Consider the following 22,920-nt stretch of genomic DNA (forward strand, 5'->3'; position numbering starts at 1 on the left):
GTTAATTATTTATTTAATGGAATCGTTACGGAATTTTGAGAAGATGATTTGGGTTTTACTGGCGTGCGCCACCGCTGTGAAGAGTGATTATGTGAATTTTTATGTCAATGATAATCGAGCTGGGAACATTCTCGCGTGTCCCCAGAATAAACTATGCACACCCATCGATTATTGCCCTGATGTTGTGTCATTGGTGAATGAAGGGACTTTGCCAGTTCACAGGTGATTTTTTTGTTTTCTCGATAGGAGAAAAATCCTGTAATTGAGAAGAATAAATTCGATCATGACAGCGTACTGAGGAAATTAGTGGAAACTGAACATGCGGATTTTTCATTCATTTTATTTCATAGAAAAAAGTTTTTAACCAACAGTAAGAGTCTCTGTATTCCAGTGACCTTTCTCAGAGAATTAGAGAGAAAATTCGAGTTCTCATGAAGTTTTACGGAATGCCAATTCCTATGGTACTGAAATCAAAGCACTTTGGCTCTGGATTCCGGTAGTTTAGGTTCTTAAAATAAGAACCGCTGGGAAGTGAAATCAAGGGCATTGGGATTCTTAAAATAAAATCCTTGAAGTTCTAGGATTCACATCCTTGTCTCTTCAAATTATATTCATTATATTCAACTTAGGCGACCTCCCCCAGTCAGTCACGAAACGTGACAATTTTTGTTCACGTTCCATTTTTTTTTGAAATTGGCGTTTTGCAGGTCCCTCGACACGAAAATTAATATACACACCTCGCCATGGAAAACATATCACCCTCCCCCACGTGCTTGCCATCCTCGCCTTCGGCTCGGAAGGCAATCTTGCGCGTGGGGGACGGTGATCTGTTTTCCAAGACTCGGGCAGTTATGTACTATTTCGTTTACTTGTCACGTATGAAAAAATGGTATAGAAATAGGATTTTCATATGTGATATTCGGATATTTCTATACGGATATTTTTTATACAAATTATTTCTATACGGTTTCTATAGGTTTGATCCTGTACGACCCACTGCCACATGCACGCAGAGAAATATTCAAGAAAAATTACGGAACATTTCACGTAATCCGCAAGCGAGAATCGTTTTTAGTGAATTTTTATCGAAATATAAGAGAATAAATCTGAAACGTTCAGTAAATTTTCGGGTCTGTCACCGAAAAAATACGAAAAAGTCACGTAATTTTTCTGGAAGTTGTAAAATCTAACAGAAACTTCAAGACTTATTATGCCTCAGAACATGAAAATTCTTGGATGTTTAAGAATTTTTACGAAAAGTTCCGGAAAAATTACGGAACGTTTTGTTAAAATCTCCCCCTCACGGTGACTCATGGCTAGCCGTGAGGCGTTGGACGGTTGAGTAATTGTTACGGAACAGATCGTAGAATTTACGTGACGATTGACACTTTTTATTGAATTTTACTTCGCTCCCAGATTACGTTTCGAAAAGTAATTTTTACGTCTTTTTTCTGGTAATTTTTATTTAATATTTTTCTCCGTGTGTATAGGAACATTTCGTACGGAGTTGCGACATTTCTCTACGTTCTTCTCTGGAGCGTTTAGACATCTTCCGTATGAAAACAAAAATTTGTATAAAAATTTATGTATAGAAATAATTCGTGTAGAAAATAATCGTATAGAAATATCCGAATATCATATACGGAAATCCTATAGAATTTTAATACGCAATCCGTATAAAAAATTTCTATACGATTTTTTCATACGTGGTGCGCTCCACGGAGAGAAATGATCAGTAAAAATTACGGAACTCACAATTCACTCACCGATTACGAAATCGAATCAGAAAATTTAAGTGGCGGTATCGTATTTTTTTCACACACCTGCACGGAAAGTTCGTACTTTGCTCCCTGATGAGCGGGAGGAAAGTGAGTACTTCCCGCTCATCAAAGAGCAAAATGCGAACTTTCCTTTGCAGGCGTGCTAAAAAATAGCATGTGCACGTCGGAAAACATGACTTTCCGCCCTTGATGCACAATATACTATTTTCATCATAATGTACGGAAAGTGTGATTTTACTCACGTACTTCACTTTACGCACAAGTGATGAAAATGATGTTTGTGCTCACAATTTTTAATAAAGAAATCCGAATTTTTAGCAATACACGGAGAGACATTTTTTAGAAAAATTCTAGTGCTAGCAGGGGAAAAGAGGCGCAAAGTGACGGCCAGGAAAAAATTCCAGTGCCGGCACTAGAAATTTTATTGGAGGAAACGTGAATTTTTCCCCGTATTTCTGTGAAAATTTCACAGAAATCCCCAGAAATTTTACCAGAAATACCACGAAATTTTACCTTAACAGCACTAGAATTTTTCACTGCTGGTGGATTGTAATTTTTTCCAGTACTCGTACTAGAATTTTTCTAGAAAATTTCTCTCCGTGTACTTCCTAAAAATTGGTGCGGAATAATAATTTTGTGAAATCGATATCATACATCACAATCATTATTACGTATTAGAACACAAGGTTCACCAGTTAGTACTTTTCATTCTGTAGATTTCGACAGGCTGTTTGTGGCTACATCGGTACAAGTCCCAAGGTGTGTTGCAATTCTCCTGGAGTCGTGAAAAATAATCCTTACGACCCGAGGGCGTTGGACCCAAAAGCAGAGTGTGGCAAAACGCTGGTGAGGAGTAATGTCATCACTATTGGATCTTTTCCGTTTCTCGCGAGGATTGGATTCATCAGTGAGTGCATTTCTATCTTGAACCGGTCTAGTTTACCTAACTTTTACCGGTCTAGTAAGTTTCAGGAGAACGACATTAAATTCGATTTAGAAGATGAAAAATCATTAAATTTTAATGAAATCTACAATTTTTTACTAGCAGGAAGACGATAGTTCTCCAACTTTCTTAAATTTTTAATAAAAACATATGTTCAGTATTAAATTACGCCGAATTTGAGATTAACGGAATATTCAAGAACACATATATTTACCTAAACTTTCCGGATTTCTGTAAATTTTTCTAGAACGTCTCAAAAAGAAATTACAAATTTTATTCAGTTTGTCATCAAATTGTGAATTTTTAGTGATGAAATTCCTTGAAATTTCACCCGACTTGTCAATTGACACGAATTCCCGAAGAGTTCTGGAAATTTCATGGACTCGCGTTCATGGATAACTTTTGATGGCATAAACGGTAAATTTTACAGGTTTGGCCCAAATTACCCGCACGTTTACTAAATTTTGGAACAAATGAATTCCGTTATACAATTACTTGACTCGTTTGGTAATTTTTCTCCAACTTTTTCTCCGTTTACAAAAGGTTACTTAATGAATTACCCTGAACCTCGCCCTTTCTAAGAAATTCATGAAATAATAGTGATAGTAGGTTTCCTTCTTCGTAGATTTGAGTGACGGAACTATGACGTATCCCTGCACCGGCACAATTATCAATGAAAGAACTATCTTGACGACTGCCACGTGTGCATTAGCAACATCAGAGGACCATAAATTGTAACGCAATCATCAACATAATTTTTCACAATTTAAATAATTATAATTGCTTTTTTGAACTAGTTGAATCAGGTGAATTAAAAATCTGTTCACGTTATTCTGTAAATACTTCTGAAAAAGTCGGCTCAAAAAAAAATACCAGGAGGCATTCCACTAGTGCATAAAATCCTCCGCAAGAACAAAAATATTAATAAATTCTTCTGAATCTTGTTTTCTCCAGAGATATTTGGAGAACAAAAAAGAAAAAATAAATTCTAGATTTATCTTTTGTTCGACATCACTTCATAGCAGATGCAATTCACACGGAATTATTCATTGATCTTAGGCATTCGGTGATGCTGGGGGATTTCGACACATCAGAAAATCCAGACTGCAATCCTCTTTTCTGCGCCCACTGCGCTCCGTCCTACAACATCTCATTCGTCGTGAAACATCCGAATTTCGAAGCCGAGAAATTCGAGCGCAACATTGCTCTCATCAGACTCGATGAGTCAATCATCTTCACACGTGAGCAATCATGGTATTTCTAGGAATTAAACCGTTCACGCAGAGAATTCAAATACTTGATGACATTATTCCTTTGAATCACATAGGTCAATGAATTCTTTTCGTAATTGAATTGTCGCAAGAAATTTGTTTATTAATCAGATTGTTGAAATCAGGGAATTCCGTAAGCAACTCCTCCCCAATTCCAAAATGTTTTGATTATAGATTAATGTCCAGATTCAGATGAATTCGATTCCACTTATCATAAAATCGATATTGACTTCATAGGTTCAAAATACATTTTCTCAGAACATCATATCGTGATGTTTTAGAACGTTATAAATCATTTCCAGATAAAATTAGAAGATCGTCTATTTCAACCATTACAAAGTAAAAAATCATGAAATTGCAAATTTCCCTGAAAATTCACTTTCAATTTTTCGAACAGCAGGGAGACGAAACTTCCCTAACTTACTTCGATTTTCAATCGAAACTTGAATATTCAGCATAGAATTACGCGGAATTTTCAATCAAATGAAAATTCAAAAATTAATTCCCCTAAATTTTCCTGATTTTTTATTCATTCAAGAACAAACCTAAATATACTTTAAATAAATGTCAGGAGGCCTTTTCGAAAAGAAACTTCCTCAGTTAGAATCCAGAAAGTCTCTTGAATTTGTAGAAATTTTTTGAAAATTAAGCAATACTTGCACTTGAATTCTTAATGTCGTGAATGCGAATTTAAGATCAAATCGTTCATGGAATCTCTCATTCAGGTTGGAAATTCAGGATAATTGGATTTTCCATGTTAGGTTATCACTGATATTGCGATGGCATCTGGAATTTTTAAAATCATTGCGGAAATTGCACAGCACATTCAACTGAATTTTTAGTGGCTGGAACGTAAACAACAACAATTTCAGAGAAATTGTTGCTTGAATTTTCAAATTATTTGTCAATTTTCATTATCATGTGAACCTTAGAATTGCAATTCTATTGAATACTCCAGAATTTAATTGATTTTTCAATAAGAAAATTCATGAAAATTTCGTCTGAATGAGGGATTTTTTAAATTTTCGAGATTTTTTATTTGAAATGTACTCAATTGCAAAATACGTCAATTACGAATAGTAAAAATTCGTGGATATTTCAGTGGAACTATCACTAGATATAAACCCCCCATAAGCGCATAAAAAATTTTACCCCAGAATCCTTCAACACCTCTTATTCTGTGTCACAGAAGTAATAGGACAAAATTTTTAGTGACGATTCAACCAATTTGCTACTTGGATCGTCCGTACATAACCGTGGGGAGTCAGTCAACCTTAATTGGATGGGGAAGTATGTCAAACGACAAAGAACAATCGCCGCCAGTTCAACAGTCACTTCCAATGAGACTCCTACGACTCCAAGACTGCGCTGAATTTGTTAATCAAGGGATGAGTGTTGAAATGTGCGCAATTGGTACACAAGACCCGTGCACTGGATTTAGTGGTAGTCCTTTGATAAAACGAGATGGAAACGGATATTCGGTGGTAATTATTCCATTCAAACAAGAACCCAAACTTCCAAAAAGAATGAACAAAAAAAATTTCAAAAATGGTTTCATTTTATTCCTTATATCTATTTTTTACATAAATTAATCATATGTTTCGTTCTCTGCAGATCGGAATTTTGTCTTTTGGTGTGACGTGTGAGACCAACAAAAATTCACCCTCTGTCTTCGTCAATGTCCAGAAATACGCGAGGTGGATTGCAGAAAACTCATGAAAGTGTTTTAATCAGTTTTTTAATAGAAAAAATATTTTTCTTATGGGGTAAGGTGGGAGGGTACTTGCTACTTGTTGTTCTTAAATATATTCAGGTATTTTCCTCTCGTCATCTCTTTGGCTTCTTCCAATCCAAGCTGATAGGCTTCGTCATGGAGCTTCTTCACCTCGGCGATTAAACCGGTTACTGTCAAATTTCCGAGCTCTGGAAATTCATTAATTGTTTTGTCATAATAAATATAAATATGAGTGATGCATCAATTAACTAATAGAATTATTGTTACGGAGGGACCCTGGTGAAATTTGAAAGTCTTCAGTTGATGAGAACATTGATGAGAGTAACTATCGAGCGACTTAAAATAAGAAAAATTTCGTACCAAAATCATTTTACCCTACATGTTAAGCAAAAACGTTTTTCGTGTTTTTGGCTTTGAAATGCTCCTCGTACCACAACGTTCATCCGATTCAAACTTTTCTGTTGTCAAAATGTTCGATAGATTCCATGTAATAAAACTAGGTTTTTTCGATTATCTCAATTAGATCACAAAAAAATTAAATTTCTTCGGTTTACTCATTTTTTTTACTTTTTTCATACAGTATAAAAATTGTGATTCTGAGTAGTTGAACATCAAAATAGTATGTAAAAGGTGTTTTCAGGAGAAACATTTTGATGCACCTAAAATTTTGAATTTTCAATGACGAAATTCCTTGCAATTTCAGTGGATCTAATATGCGATAAGAATTCCCAAGAAGTATATCGGGAATTTCAATGAAATTCCAAATTTTTGAGTCGCAGGAGAGCAGAATTCCCCAACTTACTCGCATTTCCAATCAAAACCTGAATATTCAGTATCAAATCCCTCACAATTTCCAATTAATTCGGTGGCGAAGTGGTAAAACGGTTCAAGTCGACGTATCTCTCACTTGAGTTTTTGAGGAATATTCCCGGATCTACGGGAGATAGTGAAATTTTTATCATTACATTCATTGTAGATCTCAATTGGCTCTACAAAAAAAGTTTATAACAAAAATTTTGCTCTCTCCCTTAGATTCCGAGATATCCATTGAAAACTGGCCAATAATCAAAATTGACTTGAACCGTTTTACCACTTCGCTATTGAATTGAAAAATTCAAGAAGATATTAATTCTTTATTATTATATAAATTTATATTTATTCTGAATTTTCTTCATTTTTACCAACTCCCATGTACTAATTGAACTAAAGTTTACAGTTTGCACCGATTTTTCCATAAAATTTTGAATTTCCACTAACGAAATTCCTTGTAATTCCAATGGACCCAAAATGTCATAAGAATTTCCAAGAACTCTACCAGGAACTAAAGTCGAAAATCTTAAAAGTGTACTATTTACATAATGAACATTGTTTTTTGTTTGTTGGCACTAAACAACAATTAGTAATTTCGTACACTTAATCGATCTTCTAAACCAACAAATTCGAAGAAAAGTCCTTCGGAATTGTCTTTGCACTAATGTCATCAAAACAATTCAATAATAAACAAGTGACGTCTAACAATGGCTCCACTTCCACTCGAATGATAGAATCAATATCAAGGAGGAACTGTCAAACATTCGAAGAACACAAGAAAAGACCAGTAATGTACGCTATCGATTGTTTTTCAGGGGTCTTCGAGCCTCGATGAGGGCGACAAACCCCGAAAACTAGTTCACCAAGAAAAAAAAAGGATTTATAAACTTACGATGTAATTGATTAATGTCATCGGACGTCAATGCAGTAGACCACGAAGCCTGGTCTGTCGGTGGTAGATTCTGGGCAATGAACTCGTTCACCCCTGGAACTTGATAAAACTCTTTAAAAAACAATCCTCATTCAATTAATGACAAAGCATGCACACCTATATGAAGCTCACTTTGTTCTGGCCATAAATCGGGCGAGGCACGATCTAATTTTTCTAAGCTCATCAGGCTCTCCTCGACACACGCCAACTCTGAAAAGCACGAAAAAAAAACAAAACAAGTTAGGACATAACCTCGATTTACGACTGGAAGTGACTTAGATCTGAATTTCGTCGATGAATTTACGGATTCCGATGTTTACAGCGGTAAATCCTTGGATATTCTGTAGAATGAGGAGAAAATCTTCATTCTTTGATAGGAAAAAATGTTAAGTAAATGATTTTACCCGTCGTATCGTTTTGAGGATCGTTTGTCGCCATTTTCTTTGCGCGCCACACACTAATGCGAATGCAGCGCCACGATGAACCCGGGAAGGAGGATTGTGGTGGGGGTGATTTTGAAGGAGCGCTAATTGTTGATCATTCAGAGGAAATGATTTACACGTACACTGAGAGAAAAACGACAAAGTTCTCAAACAAGTCTTACTTGTGCCAAGAAAATAGTTTTTTGAAAATGATCAAAAAAGGATTTTTTTGTGCTAAACATGCAGAGAGAGCGCCGGAATGAACAATTTTTGTCGCAAAAATAGATTTAGTAGTTGAAAAAAAATTGCATTCTCTGTACACGTGAGAAATGTCATTTCCAGCACTACTCCTCGTTATTCGATAGTTCCACACGTATTTTGCTCACGAAAAATCTTTGTTTTATGCGAAACAAGGAATAGTAGTTTTTCGTTTCGGCTGTCTAATAAGACAAGAACTGAACCCTTAAATGAAACAATAATAATGATATGATAGCAATCTTGTAACTTGGGGATAAAATATTTGTTGATAAATTTTCCTCTATGAGATATTTTCATCCTGAAAAGGCACCGTCTGGTGTGAATTATCCGCCTCTTGAGCCAAATATTTCGTTGCTGTTGAAAGCAGAACAATCATTCATGTTTGAGACTTTCAAATTCGAACCAAATAAATTCATTTTTGGCAATTTTCAACTAGCGATTTTGTTGGCCCAAACAAGACTTGTTTGACAACGTGTTTGTTTCTCAGTGTATGTATATCATTCGCCGAGAAGAGAGTTGCCCGTTTTCAGTTTATGCTTTGAATTCCAGAACAATGTTGTACTGAAATTTACACGCGGAAGAATGATTTATTCGAATCAAATGAGGTTTATTTCAATTAAATTGTGTATTATCTCGCATTAGTTTACAAAAATAAAATCTACTAATTTCTGGATTGCATTCAATTGTTGTCCTTATTGTCGATCAATTGGTTTTGCTTTTAATAAGATCATCACTCTAGAAAAAACATTCACACGGAAAGAAGAAAGCGGCGAACCATCTCAGATCACAGGGTCTTGACAGCAACTAAATGGGTGAGGGTCAGCCGTTGACTCATTTGGCGTGGAGTACCCCACAATGTAAATCCGTCTTTCACTATTCCATTGTTTTACGCGCAGCAGGATCAGATCGTTGACTGCAGATAGAACTCTAGATCAGATTCTTTTGCAGCTTTTATTGCGTCACATTACTCAATGTAAGACAATTACCAATACACATTTACAAAGAAATAAAAAAATAATACAATGATCATTGTTATTGAGCTCTAGGTATGACAGATGAAATACTCAATACTCAATAACAAAAATTTGTTCATGCTGTGTTGTAACTCGTGGGACACGGCATCTCCCTGGCACCGGGATTCTCCCAATTCTCAAGTTTCTTCATTTGCTCAGGAGTGCACTTGGTGTTTGGATCACGTACTGCACATTTGGCGTAGCATATTGGAACACAAAAGCCTCTGGTTTCACCTGGTATACCATCCCGTACAAAACCCGGACAGCAATCGCAATTTAATTTATAGAACCAGGTCTGGAATCAAGTATCACAGATATACATTTGGTAGAACAAATTATTTTTATTGAGATTTTTCTTTCTTGGAACAAGTATTAAATACTTGAACCAATTTCAATTAAATAAGATCTAACGGTGAATATCAATCATTTTTCCTTGAGATACATTTACTTCAATCAAATAAAACACTCGTTGGCGTCAAGTCACATGTATTCACCGCAACAATCGAAAAATTATATTTTTCATCACGCTGTGACGAAAAGTTTTCTGTTCGGCACGCTCCGCGTGCCTAAAAGTCCAGTTTCCGCCACATTTTGATGAAAAATAATGTTCGTAACTCGTGAAAAAATGTTTTTTAGCTCGTGGGATTATATCACTCGCCTTCGGCTCGTGATATAAACCTCCCACTCGCCAAAAAACACTTTTTTGCACTCGTTACGAAATATACTATTTTTGAACTTGATATAATCGACAGTCGAGAAATTTTCTACTTTCATGAATTGATCCAAAATTCGTATCTAGGAGATGATTACATTGAGGAATGAATTGAATGTTGTTTTCTCGAATGAAGCCGGTGTTTAAATTGAGCTTTCCGTACATCACATTGAAGGAAATTTGTGATATCCAAGTTCGTGTAGAATTGCCGTCATCTGTGATTCTGTTATTGTAAACTAATGCGATTTTTTTTAGTCAAGAAATATAAACTTCTTTCAACTCTACATCTTACTACAATCTCAAAGCTTTTTCTGCGTAATAATATTCATCCTGATTCGACATACGAAATGCTCACTTCACTGAGAGAAATATTCAATAAAAATGACGTATCTTTTCCGTAATTCCGGAGTGAAATGTGGTTGTAGGAAATTCTACGGAACTGCCACGGAATTTTTCCAGAGCGTTCCGTAATTTTTATCTGAATCTCCTGTGAAAAATTACGATACCGTCACTTGAATTTTCTGAGTGAGAATTGTGAGTTCCGTAATTTTTACTGAACATTTCTCTCCGTGTTCAATTATAATTTCCTTGGAACAACGTATGATCGTGTTGATTGAGATAACAACGTATTTAGTCATGAGAATAATTTTGATTTTTGAGTAAACCAACGAATTTCTGGAGTTAGCAAACTTTTGGCTAGAAGGAAATCAAATAGTCTCATTATTGCGCCAAATAAAAGGAACTTCAATTCTAGAAAAGTTCGATTTCTCCCAATCAAATGTATCTTAAGAAGAGATGATATCTTTCGTGTAATATAACGTTTGGAAATTAATTTTATATTGTGGATTATTATGGAAAAGAGGTGGAATGGGCTATTTTTCATTCGCTTACAAACAAGCTTTCAAAGCTTGCTCAACAAGCTTTCAAAGCTTGCTCAACAAGCTTTGGAATAAGAACAAGTTCAACTAAATTGTACTATGTGATAAGTACATTTAGAAAACTTGAAACGGCGCGTTCTGCCGCGCTTCCTCTCGTTCACTGCACTTTATTCGAAATCATTGATTTTCAATCTATGAAATCATTCGAAGTCAGTTGCAGTCACGAAATTATGTCGCGATCCATTTGAAGTTATTGATTTAATTTCTTCCCAAAATCACTGAAATCAACTAAGAAACACGATTGGCACCCCTAATTGCTAGGTAGTGATCAATGACAAGCCACTCGGAGAGAAATATTCAGTGAAAATTACGGAACAATTCACGTAATAATCTGCAATGGGGAATCATTTTCCGGCAAAGTACGAAATTGTCACGTAATTTTTCCCGAAGAAGTAAAATCTTACGGAAACTTCCCAACTTATCATGCCTCCAAAATCAAAAATTCTTGAACGTTCAACAATTTTTATGAAGCTGATGAGTTATTTCTACGTTTCGTTTTGTAAAATTTCTCTATTGTTGGGGAAAAATTACGGAACGACTTGTTGTCCCCGCAGCCGTGAGTCATCAGACGGGTGGTTAATTTTTACGGAATAAATCGTAGAATTTACGTGGCGATTTGTACAATTTCAGTTCCGACTCACACTTTTTATTGAATTTTATTTCGCTCGCGGATTATGTTTGGAAACGTAATTTTTACGCTTTTTTCTGGTAATTTTTATTGAATTTTTCTCTCCGTGTCGAATTGTTTATCGTCATTCCTGCATCACACACGTTTTCATTGCACTAATATTCTAGCAATAATTATTGAATTTACTCACCCAGCCAGTCCTCTCTCTGGGATTAGAACAGTAGGGATCACTGCCGAAGTTCCAACTCGCTATTGCATAGCCGGCGCACGCTGCATCAATGAATAATTTCTGAGTAATTTCAATTTATTAAATAATATTATGAGAACTTCAGGATTATCGAGTTTTGCTTGGTGACTTCGTTGCGAAGTAATATGTCAATGAATAAGGGATATGTAATGTGGGATACACTGTTGAAAAAATTTAACTGAATTTTCCAGAAAATGACACTGAATTCAATTTAACGGAAAAAAGTCTACGAAATTTGAAGTTTCCCTGAAAATTCAAGGGAATTCCTGATTTTTCAGTGGAAGATCCATGAAGATTTCGAAATTTCCATGAATTTTCAATAAAATATATATAATATAGGCCAATTGAATATATTCTTCGGATATATATCAGATTTACATAAAGTATATATGAAACATACATAAATTAATATATTATATAACTTTTATATATAAATCAGGCCAATTCCATACATAATATATATTTTTCAGAATGAATATTTTTCTGTTTGTCTAAACAAATACCGAGAATCATCCTGGTTCTCTTCTTACCTACTTCAAAATCCTATCCTACAATATCCTGTGACGTCACAAGGTGTAGAACGATACACAATTAGAAAAAAAATGAAATTTCATGCACAGTTGAGTACTAATTTTCAGGACGGTAACATTGAATACGATGTAGAGGGAAAAACATTCTCAAATTTCACGTTTCACTGAAAATTCAGTAAAATTTCAGAATTTTAAACAGCATAAGGACAAGAATTCCTTAATTCATTTGAATTTTCAATCCAATGGAAATATTCAGTGCCCAATTACATTGAATTTTCAGTAAAATCGAAAATTTCATGATTTTTTTCCCCCTAAATCGCATTTAGTGTCACTGCACGGAGAGAAATATTCAATAAAAATTACGTATCTTTTCCGTAATTCCGGAGCGAAATGTGGTTGTAGGAAATTTTACGGAACTGTCACGGAATTTTTCCGGAGCGTTTCGTAATTTTTATCTGAATCTCCTGTAAAAAATTACGATACAGTCACTTAAATTTTCTGAGTCGATTCCGTAATCGGTGAGTGAATTGGGAGTTCCGTAATTTTTACTGAACATTTCTCTCCGTGTGTCATGAAAATTCAAGAATATATCCACCGGAATTTTCTAGTTTTCTATTCATTTCCAGGGAAAAATGGAACTGAAATTTACAGTTCTCTTTGATTTTTCCACTAAATTCTGAATTTTCATTGATGAAATTCCTTGAAATTTCAGTAGTAATTAAATTCAATAAAAATTTTCAAAAAGTGTACCGAAAATTTGAGACCAAAATTTTTAATAGTGTATATAAACTCTCGTCTGGAGTGGCATAATCGGAATGGCAGGGGTTCAAATCTCGGTCTAGACTATCCCTTTTCTCAATTATCCTGGTGCCTCTCCTCCCTCCTCCAAAAATCCTAACCAATAATATCCTGTGACGTCAGAAGATGTGGAACGCTATGAAAACTCCCGTGAACGACGAATGCAAACTCAAGTGAATGCAATGCTGAATTTTCACAATGAATTCAAGCATTCGAGTTACCATTGACATTTCACTATTTGGTGACCATCAGAAAACTTTATTTTCTTGAATTTTGAAAAGGAACCACATATCCAACAATCACTTAATCCAATCCAAGGTCAGGATGTTGTTATTTGAAGTTGGCATGCAACTCTCGATGAATTTTCATAAACTTTCTAACAGTGCACTTACCCTGACCGGATGGAATAATCACGGAGGCGATGAACGAGAAAGCAGCGATGAAGATTAGACGAGTCATTGTCGAAGAATGATCTCGACACCGGGTGATTTGCTTATTTAAGGAGGTTGGCGAACGCTTTTGCGGGGTGAGCGGACAGGGGATACTCTATGTTACAGCCTAGGCATCTGAGTTCATTGCCCACTGTTCAGAGCAAACAAATTCGGAATTGTTCTTTCACGTGTGATGTGAATGCCCAATCATAAAATACGGGAGTTAATTAATTAGGCATTCAAAAATGATGGACTTCAGACTCAAAAATAAGCCAAAGCTTCATTTCTTGCGAATCTTTTTCCGCTCATATTTAACGTAAAACCAATGAAGCAAGTGGCCTGAATCATGATCTCACCTGAATTATCATGAATTTCTTCGTGTGTGAGGTGAATGCGTAATCATAAAATACGGGAGTTGATTGATTATCCATGCGAAAATAATTGACTCTTCATTTAAAAATAACCGAAACCTTCATTACTTGCTCTTCTTTTTTCGTTGAATATTTGACATAACACTAATGAAGCTAGTGACCTGAATCATGATCTCACCTAAATTAGGTTACATGTCTAAATAACACAAGGACAATTCAACACAGTTCCACTATACTGAGAAAACGAGTATTTTTTGAGAATTCCTTCTTTACTTGTATCAAGAAATTCGTGGCTTAAAAATTAGCAAGCGGACAATATCTCACGCTAAGAAAAAAAATCTTACGCCAAGAAATTTTATACTTGTTCGAAAGATGAGGACAATTTTTTCATATCAAGAAAACGAGTTCTCAAATCAATTAAAGAGGTTTTTGCATTAAAATATTTTAGAATTGAGGCTAAAAAACTATTAAATGAATTAATTCAATTTTACTTGGTTTGAGAAATCGCTTTCTTGTCATCAGGAAATTGTCCTCGTCTTTAGGACAAGTACAAAATTACTTGACGAAAGTTTTTAATTTCTCAGTGCAAGATATTTTACTCTTGAAAATTTTCAAGTCTGAAGTTTCTTGATATATGTGAAAACGTATTTCTCAAAAACCTTTGTTTTTGTCAGTGCAGTTCCCAATGGGTCCCCACATTTCCCACCAAGTCGGGACTAGGTTGCCAGTTTATGAATTTAAACTCTTTAGTGCACCACATATAATGATATGGATGACCAGGTAGATGACCGGAACTTCCCATTTTTACCACCTTCCTTCTAAAGGCAATTAATTTTTGAAGTAAATAAAATATAGTTACTTCTATAAATTCACGAGCATGGCAAGGCAATTCAATTTCACACCCTACCAGCTCTTGGCATTACCCAGGATACACGACGAGGATGTGGCTGACATACACTGAGAGGAAAATATAATTCTTCTGACTATATTTCATCACCATCGAATTATAGTCAAAAAGTCCTCAACAATTTTTCATGGGTTACGGTAACTATGGCCGGAGAAGTAATTACTACAATGGAATGTAGTCATTGCAACTATTTTATAGTTCTCCTCACGATAGATTTGTCGTGGTTACTTTTGAACTTTGGTTAGTTTAACTGCATTTTGATTTGCAAAAATTACGCTTGTGAAGTTACTATAATGATATGTGCCGCATGCAAAAAAATCGTATCGTTCACCAAAATGCCTCAACTATTTTCTTATTGTAAATCGAACTTCAGATTTTTCTCTCAGTGTAGGATCCCAGAAAGACCCCAATATATTTTTCTGTGTTGACTTTGACCTGTTATTATTGCACTGTGTTATTTAGTCCTGTAACCCCTGAATTATCATGAGGTTTCTGTACTTCAGAAAATATTCTGAATTCATTTCCCAAAGCGGGGTATGTATGAAAGATGAGGACAATTTTTTTGAACCTGACATTGAATTAATTCCTAAATAGGGAACAGAGATGCGAAAAAGTGACATGATATGTCACTGACGTGTCACACGACACGAATATGCCAAATTCTTCTAATGTTATAACATTAGGACCAATTTACTACACGGAGAGAAATTTTTAATAAAAATTATCCTACCATTCTATAGAAGTGTATCATGAGTCATCGTTTCCTCATTTCTATCCCCAAATTTAGGAAAAATTAATGTATGATGATAAAATTTTATTCTACGTTAGAGAAATTTTATCCTGACGCATAATAAATTTTACCCTTCCAGACCAATAATTTTTATGTAGATAACAACGAAAATTCTAGAACGGTTGGTAAATTTTACCCTACCGGTACAGTAATTTTTACTCTACCGGCGCGGTAATTTTTATTCTTATCAGGATAAAATTTCTCTAACGTAGAATAAAATTTGATCATCATATATTAATTTTTACTAAATTTCGGGATAGAAATGAGGAAACGATGACTCACGATATACTTTTATAGAACGGTAGGATAATTTTTATCAAAAATTTCTGTCCGTGTATCTGACCGGCACATTACATCTGACTAGTGAAAATATAACGTATATCGTGATGACAAGGCGCTGAGTGGATTGTCAAACCCATACAATCAATGCACACTGAGCGAAAAAATTAGCTCCGACGAAAAACTGTTCGTTTCACGTAGTGATGCCGCGAGACATTTCACGAGACACTACGAGATAATACGTTGGAGAAATTTTCCCGGTCTCAGCGAACAGGGAAATTTGTTATCTCGCCTCACTATTGAAATACGTACTATCGACTCCTCTCGTGATGATTCCAAGGCAATTTATCTCATCTCGGTTTCCAATTTTTCGGTTTTTTTACATGTAGAAAACCGAGACGAGACACGCCGAGACAAAAAGTGAGATTTTTATCTAATTTTGATGCGTTCACCCTCCAGATGAGTCCCAAATAGTTAAAATTGCAGGCGGCTGTATCTTCGATACAGCTATAATTGTACGTGGATACGTCCATCGTCTTTGCGTCTTTCTCGAATTGCCTACAAACTCCTTACCTTCCCTCGAATTTTCTGAAAACTCTTTGAATTCTCTCGAATTTTCTAGAAACTCCTTGAATTCTCTTGAATTTTCTAGAAACTCCCTGAATTTCCTCGAAATTTCTAGAAACATTTTGAATTTTTTCGAAATGTCAAGAAACTTTTTAAATTACCTTGAAATGTCTAGAATTTTCTAGAATTCCGATAGATGGCCCTGCACATAAGGACCGTTTTCCAAAATAACCCCCCATATTGAGACCATAGACGTATCCACGTTAAAAAATCTGTCTTAAATCCCAACTCTTAATTCAAAATACAAACCCTGCCTGCTAATGCGAATATTTTCCCATCCAAAAAGGCTCCACGGCAAAATATCACATATCAAAATATCACCGGCAAAAAATCATGCCTCAAAATATCACCGGTAAAAAAAATCACAAATCAAAATATCACACACAAAAAATATCACAACCCAAAATGATCATAAACAAATTTTTTAAAAACACAAATTACGAGTGTACATGAAGAAAAACTTTATTGATACACCGCAATTATTCGTGACCTCAAAACATGATCAATAAGGAGAGGGAAAAACCCAGCAGTGTTTACATACCGAAAATGAAATTAAATAGCCGTATTGTGGTAATGAATTATCGGAGAAAGAAAGAATTACACGGCCGTGTTCACACACGCGACGAAAAATCAAGAAAAACCATTGAAATATCATTGAATATATTGAAAATTAAAAAAATTAATTAATATTATTGAAAATTTAAAAATTACATGATATGATATGATATGATATGATATTTTAAAAAGTGATATTTATCACAAATGATATTTTCATATTATGATATTTATCCATGTGATATTTTTTCATGTGATATTTTGCGGTGTGATATTTTGAGACTGATATTTTGCCGTGATGCCTCCAAAAAGCATTGAAATTTCGTTATTTCCACAAATTATTTTTGTTCGAGCTAATAAATGATTCTAAAAACATAAAATCTATCTAAATATTTGAAGTGTTAAGTCGAGAATTTAATCCATTCAATTTTGAGCCTGAATTTTGTACTGTGGTGGTGGAAAACGACAAATCAATTGTCTGATTGTTCAGACTTTCTCTTCCTTGTAGAGATTATGGTAGGGTGATTCAGTATGATAACTAAGGTGTTGACAACGATTTGTTTTGCCTACTGCTATTGCCTGCAATAATTATCTTTTTCCCTCTGAATATAAGTGCAGACGCGTTGGTATTATGCCTCAGTAGAATTTTGTGATTAGGTTGAACACACAACATGACACGGATTGGATTCATTTTCCTCATTGCAGTGGTGATGGTCTGCGTCATGGGTAAAATATATATTTTTTATGTCTCTTTCTTCATAGTTCAAACAAGATTAAAGTATTTATTTCACCTGAGCTTATGATTCACGGGATCAACATAATTTTTTAAGCTTTTTGGATGAGATTCAGTATAATGTAGTTATGGGTTTCACTGTCAATAAAAAATTCTTGAAAAGGAAAAATTGGGATAATCCATTTGGATAAAAATGAACTCGTATTAAAGAAGAAAAGCAATATAGTGCGCAGAATCAATATGATGACTTCCTGACGTTGATGGATTCTTCAAAACGATGATAAATCGTTCCAGCAAGTTGAATGGGGAATCCCTGCGGTTTAGTTGGGGGAATCCCATTCAGAATTCTATTTCCTTCTCTTTTATTTCACTGGTACGATAAAATAGCGGAATCAAATGGGAAAAAAACGATCTTCAAAACGTTGCGCGTATGAAAAATCCTAGCAGAAAAATTGAGTGGAATAGTACACGAAAAATAGGAAACAAAGGATTTTTTATGCTCCTGTAGAAACTGTTCTGATAATGCTGATAATTTTGTTGAAGGGCAATAAAGAAGACAAAGAATGGCAAAAAATCTTTTAAAATTCCTACAGCAAAAAATCTCAATAGAATACAAAATCGAAACCTGCTGATTCTCAATATTTTGCTATTGAGAATTCTTTCATGCGTGTATTTTTTGTTTCTTCAGATGTAAATTGTCAGGATCAGGAGCGAGAATGTGGCCCAAATGAGACATGGAGTTCATGTGGTCATGGCTGCGGTGAGGCCACCTGTCAAAATCCCCGTCCGACCGAAGGAGTCTATTGTCCCGCAGTACGCTAATATTACTTATTACACGCAATCGGCAATTTATTTCCGATGAAATATACAAATTAAGCACTTTTTCACTTCCAGGTATGCGTCCCCGGTTGTTTCTGCAATCGTGGATGGATCAGAAGCAGGACAGGGGGTCCATGCGTTCGACGCTGTTGATTGCAAATATTTTCCAATAGCTGCTTCAGTGTTTTTGACGGCCAAGGCAATCCAAATGACGTCTACGATTCGTATTGGCGATATCGGCTGTCAGATACCAGATCATGGGTCGTATTGACTTATTTACGTTGATGTTTACTCACAGATGCATTATTCATACTATTTAAAAAAATTTGTTTGTTTCTGAAATATTCAGAATCACTTTTTGTCCGTTACATTTAATATTTTCGACTTGTATAACGAAATATACAAATTTTACCCTGGGATTCTTGTTGTTTGTTTCTTGGAGTTTAATGTCATATCAACAGCTAGGTTATTAGTGACGGGCTCCTGAATTTTTCTTGTCGTCGGAGCTCACGACAGTATTTCAAGTGAATGATCAGAATGCAATCACACACAATGATGAGAATGAACTGTAGTCAGTTAGGTTTCTCGAGACGCGTGAAACTGTAGGATGTATGTACATGATTCGAACATGCTCAATTCTATTTTCTCCCCGTATTTTAACGTTTAATTTCAAACATTCTTAATGGCGTCCTTATATTATTTGATTAAATCAAATTCGCCATCGCAACGTAGATGTGGGAGCCATCAAGTGGTCTCTACACTAACTACTCTTGGCGGGTAACGAATGAGATCACTGGGTTCTTCTTGATCTCATTGGTTGAGCTCCATCATTGGTTCCCTCCTAGGGATCTCATTGGTTGCCCCCCAAGAGTAGTTAGTTTGGAGACCACTTGGTGGCTCCCACATCTACGTTGCGATCGCGAATAATCCAGAAATAATTCGCCGGTGCCAGGTTGCGAACCCAGGACCTCTGGCTTTGTAGGCGGACACTGGGATTCTTCTTGGACTGTCGGATATTAGTACCTCCGCGGCAAATGAAATTGCTCGTGACGCGATGGTGCCGCTAACTCGCTAAACGTGCCCGGGCAATGTAGAGTAAATTTGGCAACTCTGAAGCCTAAATAACACTGCGGGGAATCCCCGCGGAGATGACCAAGTCCCCGGGTCGCGGATGGTGACCAGACTATGGTGAAAATTTTTTTCTGAAGATTCGAGTTCAGACTCCTGGATGTTAAAATATAGTGGGTAGATAGTGTGGAATTATGTATGAATAGGAACTCTGATGATCAACCACAAATGGAAGAATTAATTTTAACTAGAGAAAAGATTGTAAAGAAACTTGGATATTTTTTAAAATCTACAACATAAATACATTTTCGTCCATCCTATCTGCAAAAACTCTGACTATCAATTGTACTTACTTGAAAATAGAACCTGCGAGCAAATGAATTAGTTCATTCCTATTCGATTTCCATGTTCCACAATAAAGTTCACCCAATTGACTCAACCAGGAAAAAATTTAAATTTTCCAAGCGAAATTCTCGGAGACCGTCTGAGAAGAATTATTGATAATTTTCCTCCTGGCAGATTGTAATATAAATAGAGTCAGTACGATAACAAAGGTGTTTTCAATTATTCATTTTACCTCTTATCGCTCGGAATAATTATCCGTCTTTTCCCTGAATATAAGTTCAGGTACAACAGTTCCGTGATTCAGTGTAATATTGTGATCATATTGAACCCAACATGCTACGCATTAGTTTTCTCTTCTTCATTGCTGTGGCGACGATCTACGTCATTGGTAAAATAAATATTGATATAGTCACATAGAATTTCCAATAGTAATGCAGTACAATTTTCCGTCCAATTCGCTACATTTTTCAATGAAATTTTTTCATGCGCGTCAGACTGAAATTTTGACCGAAACAGTGCAACTCCAAAGACCAATGCTGAAGTCCTCAATGAAAAAATTATTTGATCAAATACAGTAGAGGCTTCGTATAAGATACCTTAGGGACAGTAGGAGAGTGGAATTCCGGGAACCCCTATGCTCCCACTACGCGCCCCCGCAGAGAGGAGACAAATAGGGTTCAGCGGGTTTCAAATAAGATAACTCGCTCATTGCGCCCAAATTCAATGAAATTATCATTTTTACTGAATGAATATCGATAACTAATCAATTCTATAGCGAAGCGATAAACCGGTTTAAGTCGATTTAGACTATTGGTCAGTTTTTAACGAATATCTCGNGCACATATGTGAATAATTACGCAATAGTGAGCAATTATTGATGGTCATGGGATAATTTTTGATGGAATCAATTCTGTAGCGAAGCGGTAAACCGGTTTAAGTCGATTTAGACTATTGGTCAGTTTTTAACGAATATCTCGGAATCTAAGGAAGATAGTTATGTTTGTGTAATAACCTTTTTTGTAGTTCTTAATTCGCTCTACAAAAAAGATTATAATGACAATTTCGCTATTTCTCTTAGATTCGGAGATATTCCTCGAAAACTCAGCGAAGAGCTAAGTCGACTTGACCCGGTTTACCGCTTCGCTACTGAATTTATGTGTTCAATGTTTTGAATTTGTATCACCCGCGTTCTCTTTTCTCTTTAAAGATAACCCTGCGTCATAGAATGGCAGCTGATGTTGGGGGATTGTTGGTGGACTCGAGAATAATCACAGACCAAAAATTACGATTTTTCGATGGGAAAAGTGAAAAAAAAATCGATGTATATTTCCATTAATTGATAAGTCGTGTGACCCCCCCCCCTTAAGGTCATTAGACCCTCATGATCACTTCGTTCGTCCCTTCCGTTTGACCCTTGACACAGTTTGATCCTTATAACTACTCTCTTCCCGTTGAAAAATCACCGGGGCCATAGGTATCTTATAAACAGCCCACGGAACAAAAACATTCGGGAGGTGATAGAAGTGCCGAGAGTGGGGGTAGGCCTCGAGCGCTCGGAGTGCGAGGTATCTTATAGAGAGGTATCTTATACAAAGCCTCTACTGTATAAACCAATAAATTTACTTTAAAAAATCACAGATTATTGGATAAATGACAACGACATTAGCTAAACTGCAAAAAATGCGATGTTTCAACCATTAATGTTTGCAGATGTAAATGGTCAGGAATCTATATGTGGCCCAAATGAAACATGGATTGACTGTGGTAGCGGCTGTGGTGAGCACACTTGTCAAAGTCCCCCTCCGCGACGAAACCAAATCTGTCCGGCGGTACGAAATTATTCATTCACTGAATTTTCATGTTTTTTTTAACAAATAATTTATCGATGATACCTTCAATTATTTTTAGGTATGTCGCCCCGGTTGTTATTGCACAGGTGGATGGATTAGGCGAGAGCGAGGTGGACCTTGCGTTCAACGTTGCTAACTTCAAACATTTCGTCATGGCTACCTCAGTGTTTTTATATAACTCATTATATAAAATAATAAGCGACAGTAGTTGTCACACAGGTAGCGTACCGCTCTGGTAAGTCGTCCGAGCTAAGCAGCGGTTAGTCTTGGATGGGTGTCCGCTTAGCTCTAGCTGCTCGTGTGGAACTACTGCCGTGAGGCGCGAATGTAGAGACCTACTGTACCCATTTCAGTAGCGAAGCGGTAAAATCATTGAAGTCTATTTCGACCATTGGTCAGTTTTCAATTAATATCGCGGAATCTAAGGCAGATGCAAAATGTTTGCTATTACCTTTTTTGTAGCTCTCAATTCGTTCTATAAAAAAGGTAATTACAAAAATTTTTCGCTCTCCCTTAGATTCGGAGATATTTTTTGAAAACTCAGCGAGGAGCTAAGTCGACTTGGATCGTTTTACCGCTTCACTACACGGAGAGAAATGTTCAGTAAAAATTACGGAACTCACACTTCGCTCACCGATTACGGAATCGGCTAATAAAATTTAAGTGACGGTATCGTAATTTTTCACCGGAGTATCAAAAGATACGTAATTTTTATTGAATATTTCTCTCCGTGTACTGATTTAGTCAGTGTGACAGACGGGCACAATAGGACCCTGCAATATCGGCCGGCTGTACGACTGGGGTTTTCCATGGTTTCCCTTGCAGTTCTAGCCCGAATGGGGTGCAGTTGAAAAAGAGTAAGACGGCCCATGGTAACACCGATTAGGGGGGGGGGATATGTAAAAGGCCGAAAGCTTATACATGCCTGGAATAAAAAATTTAAAAAATATTATATATTGAATAACAAAAACGAAGAAAAAAACGTACAAAATTTAGAATTTAGTGGTGTAGTGACGAACGTAAATCTAAGGCTAGCCTCATTGAGATAAATTCAGTGGACAAATCAATGGTTGAACAGATCCTGTCTATGAACATGTAAACTTTTCTTGCGATACAATAAAGACATGA

At 35.9% G+C, this 22,920-nt stretch overlaps 3 protein-coding genes across 7 annotated transcripts; 1 reads left to right on the forward strand and 2 right to left on the reverse strand.

Annotated features, from left to right (window-relative positions):
• Nucleotides 1–7: 7 nt before the first annotated feature.
• Nucleotides 8–6,209, forward strand: LOC107048671 (chymotrypsin-like protease CTRL-1). Its single transcript, XM_015271974.2, has 6 exons — nt 8–222; nt 2,498–2,688; nt 3,350–3,458; nt 3,784–3,965; nt 5,208–5,479; nt 5,610–6,209. The coding sequence occupies exons 1-6, from the start codon at nt 17–19 to the stop codon at nt 5,712–5,714; spliced, it is 1,065 nt and encodes a 354-aa protein (XP_015127460.1). The 5' UTR covers nt 8–16; the 3' UTR covers nt 5,715–6,209.
• Nucleotides 5,536–7,915, reverse strand: LOC107048672 (protein lin-52 homolog). 5 transcript variants are annotated; one of them, XM_015271980.2, is made up of 4 exons: nt 7,876–7,915; nt 7,604–7,681; nt 7,433–7,525; nt 5,536–5,918 (listed from the first exon to the last, which is right to left on the reverse strand). In XM_015271980.2, exons 1-4 carry the CDS (start codon nt 7,907–7,909, stop codon nt 5,782–5,784), a joined length of 342 nt encoding a protein of 113 aa, XP_015127466.1. In that variant the 5' UTR covers nt 7,910–7,915; the 3' UTR covers nt 5,536–5,781. The 5 variants fall into 5 exon arrangements, with proteins under 5 accessions (XP_015127466.1, XP_015127465.1, XP_015127464.1 ...); XM_015271979.2 differs by having other exon boundaries at nt 7,433–7,531; XM_015271978.2 differs by having other exon boundaries at nt 7,589–7,681.
• Nucleotides 7,916–9,217: 1,302 nt separating this feature from the next.
• Nucleotides 9,218–13,488, reverse strand: LOC107048613. The gene is made up of 3 exons (XM_015271856.1): nt 13,410–13,488; nt 11,633–11,712; nt 9,218–9,459 (listed from the first exon to the last, which is right to left on the reverse strand). Exons 1-3 carry the CDS (start codon nt 13,474–13,476, stop codon nt 9,241–9,243), a joined length of 366 nt encoding a protein of 121 aa, XP_015127342.1. The 5' UTR covers nt 13,477–13,488; the 3' UTR covers nt 9,218–9,240.
• Between the last annotated feature and the right edge of the window lie 9,432 nt (nt 13,489–22,920).

The sequence above is a fragment of the Diachasma alloeum genome, unplaced genomic scaffold (genome assembly GCF_001412515.2).
Source record: "Diachasma alloeum isolate Michigan unplaced genomic scaffold, Dall2.0 Dall_scaffold_00195, whole genome shotgun sequence".
In the NCBI taxonomy this organism is placed as follows: Eukaryota; Metazoa; Arthropoda; class Insecta; order Hymenoptera; family Braconidae; genus Diachasma; species Diachasma alloeum.

Excerpts from the sequence above, each read along its gene's own strand:
- LOC107048671 (XM_015271974.2), top strand. The coding sequence starts at position 17 with ATGGAATCGTTACGGAATTTTGAGAAGATGATTTGGGTTTTACTGGCG. Across the intron at positions 223-2,497 it reads GGGACTTTGCCAGTTCACAG|ATTTCGACAGGCTGTTTGTG; the intron begins GTGATTTTTTTG and ends TTCATTCTGTAG. Across the intron at positions 3,459-3,783 it reads ACATCAGAGGACCATAAATT|GCATTCGGTGATGCTGGGGG; the intron begins GTAACGCAATCA and ends CATTGATCTTAG.
- LOC107048672 (XM_015271975.2), bottom strand. The coding sequence starts at position 7,909 with ATGGCGACAAACGATCCTCAAAACGATACGACGG. Across the intron at positions 7,682-7,875 it reads TCCTCAAAACGATACGACGG|AGTTGGCGTGTGTCGAGGAG; the intron begins GTAAAATCATTT and ends CGTGCTTTTCAG. Across the intron at positions 7,544-7,588 it reads ACAAAGTGAGCTTCATATAG|AGTTTTATCAAGTTCCAGGG; the intron begins GTGTGCATGCTT and ends TGTTTTTTAAAG.
- LOC107048613 (XM_015271856.1), bottom strand. The coding sequence starts at position 13,476 with ATGACTCGTCTAATCTTCATCGCTGCTTTCTCGTTCATCGCCTCCGTG. Across the intron at positions 11,713-13,409 it reads GATTATTCCATCCGGTCAGG|CGTGCGCCGGCTATGCAATA; the intron begins GTAAGTGCACTG and ends TCATTGATGCAG. Across the intron at positions 9,460-11,632 it reads CCAGAGAGAGGACTGGCTGG|ACCTGGTTCTATAAATTAAA; the intron begins GTGAGTAAATTC and ends ACTTGATTCCAG.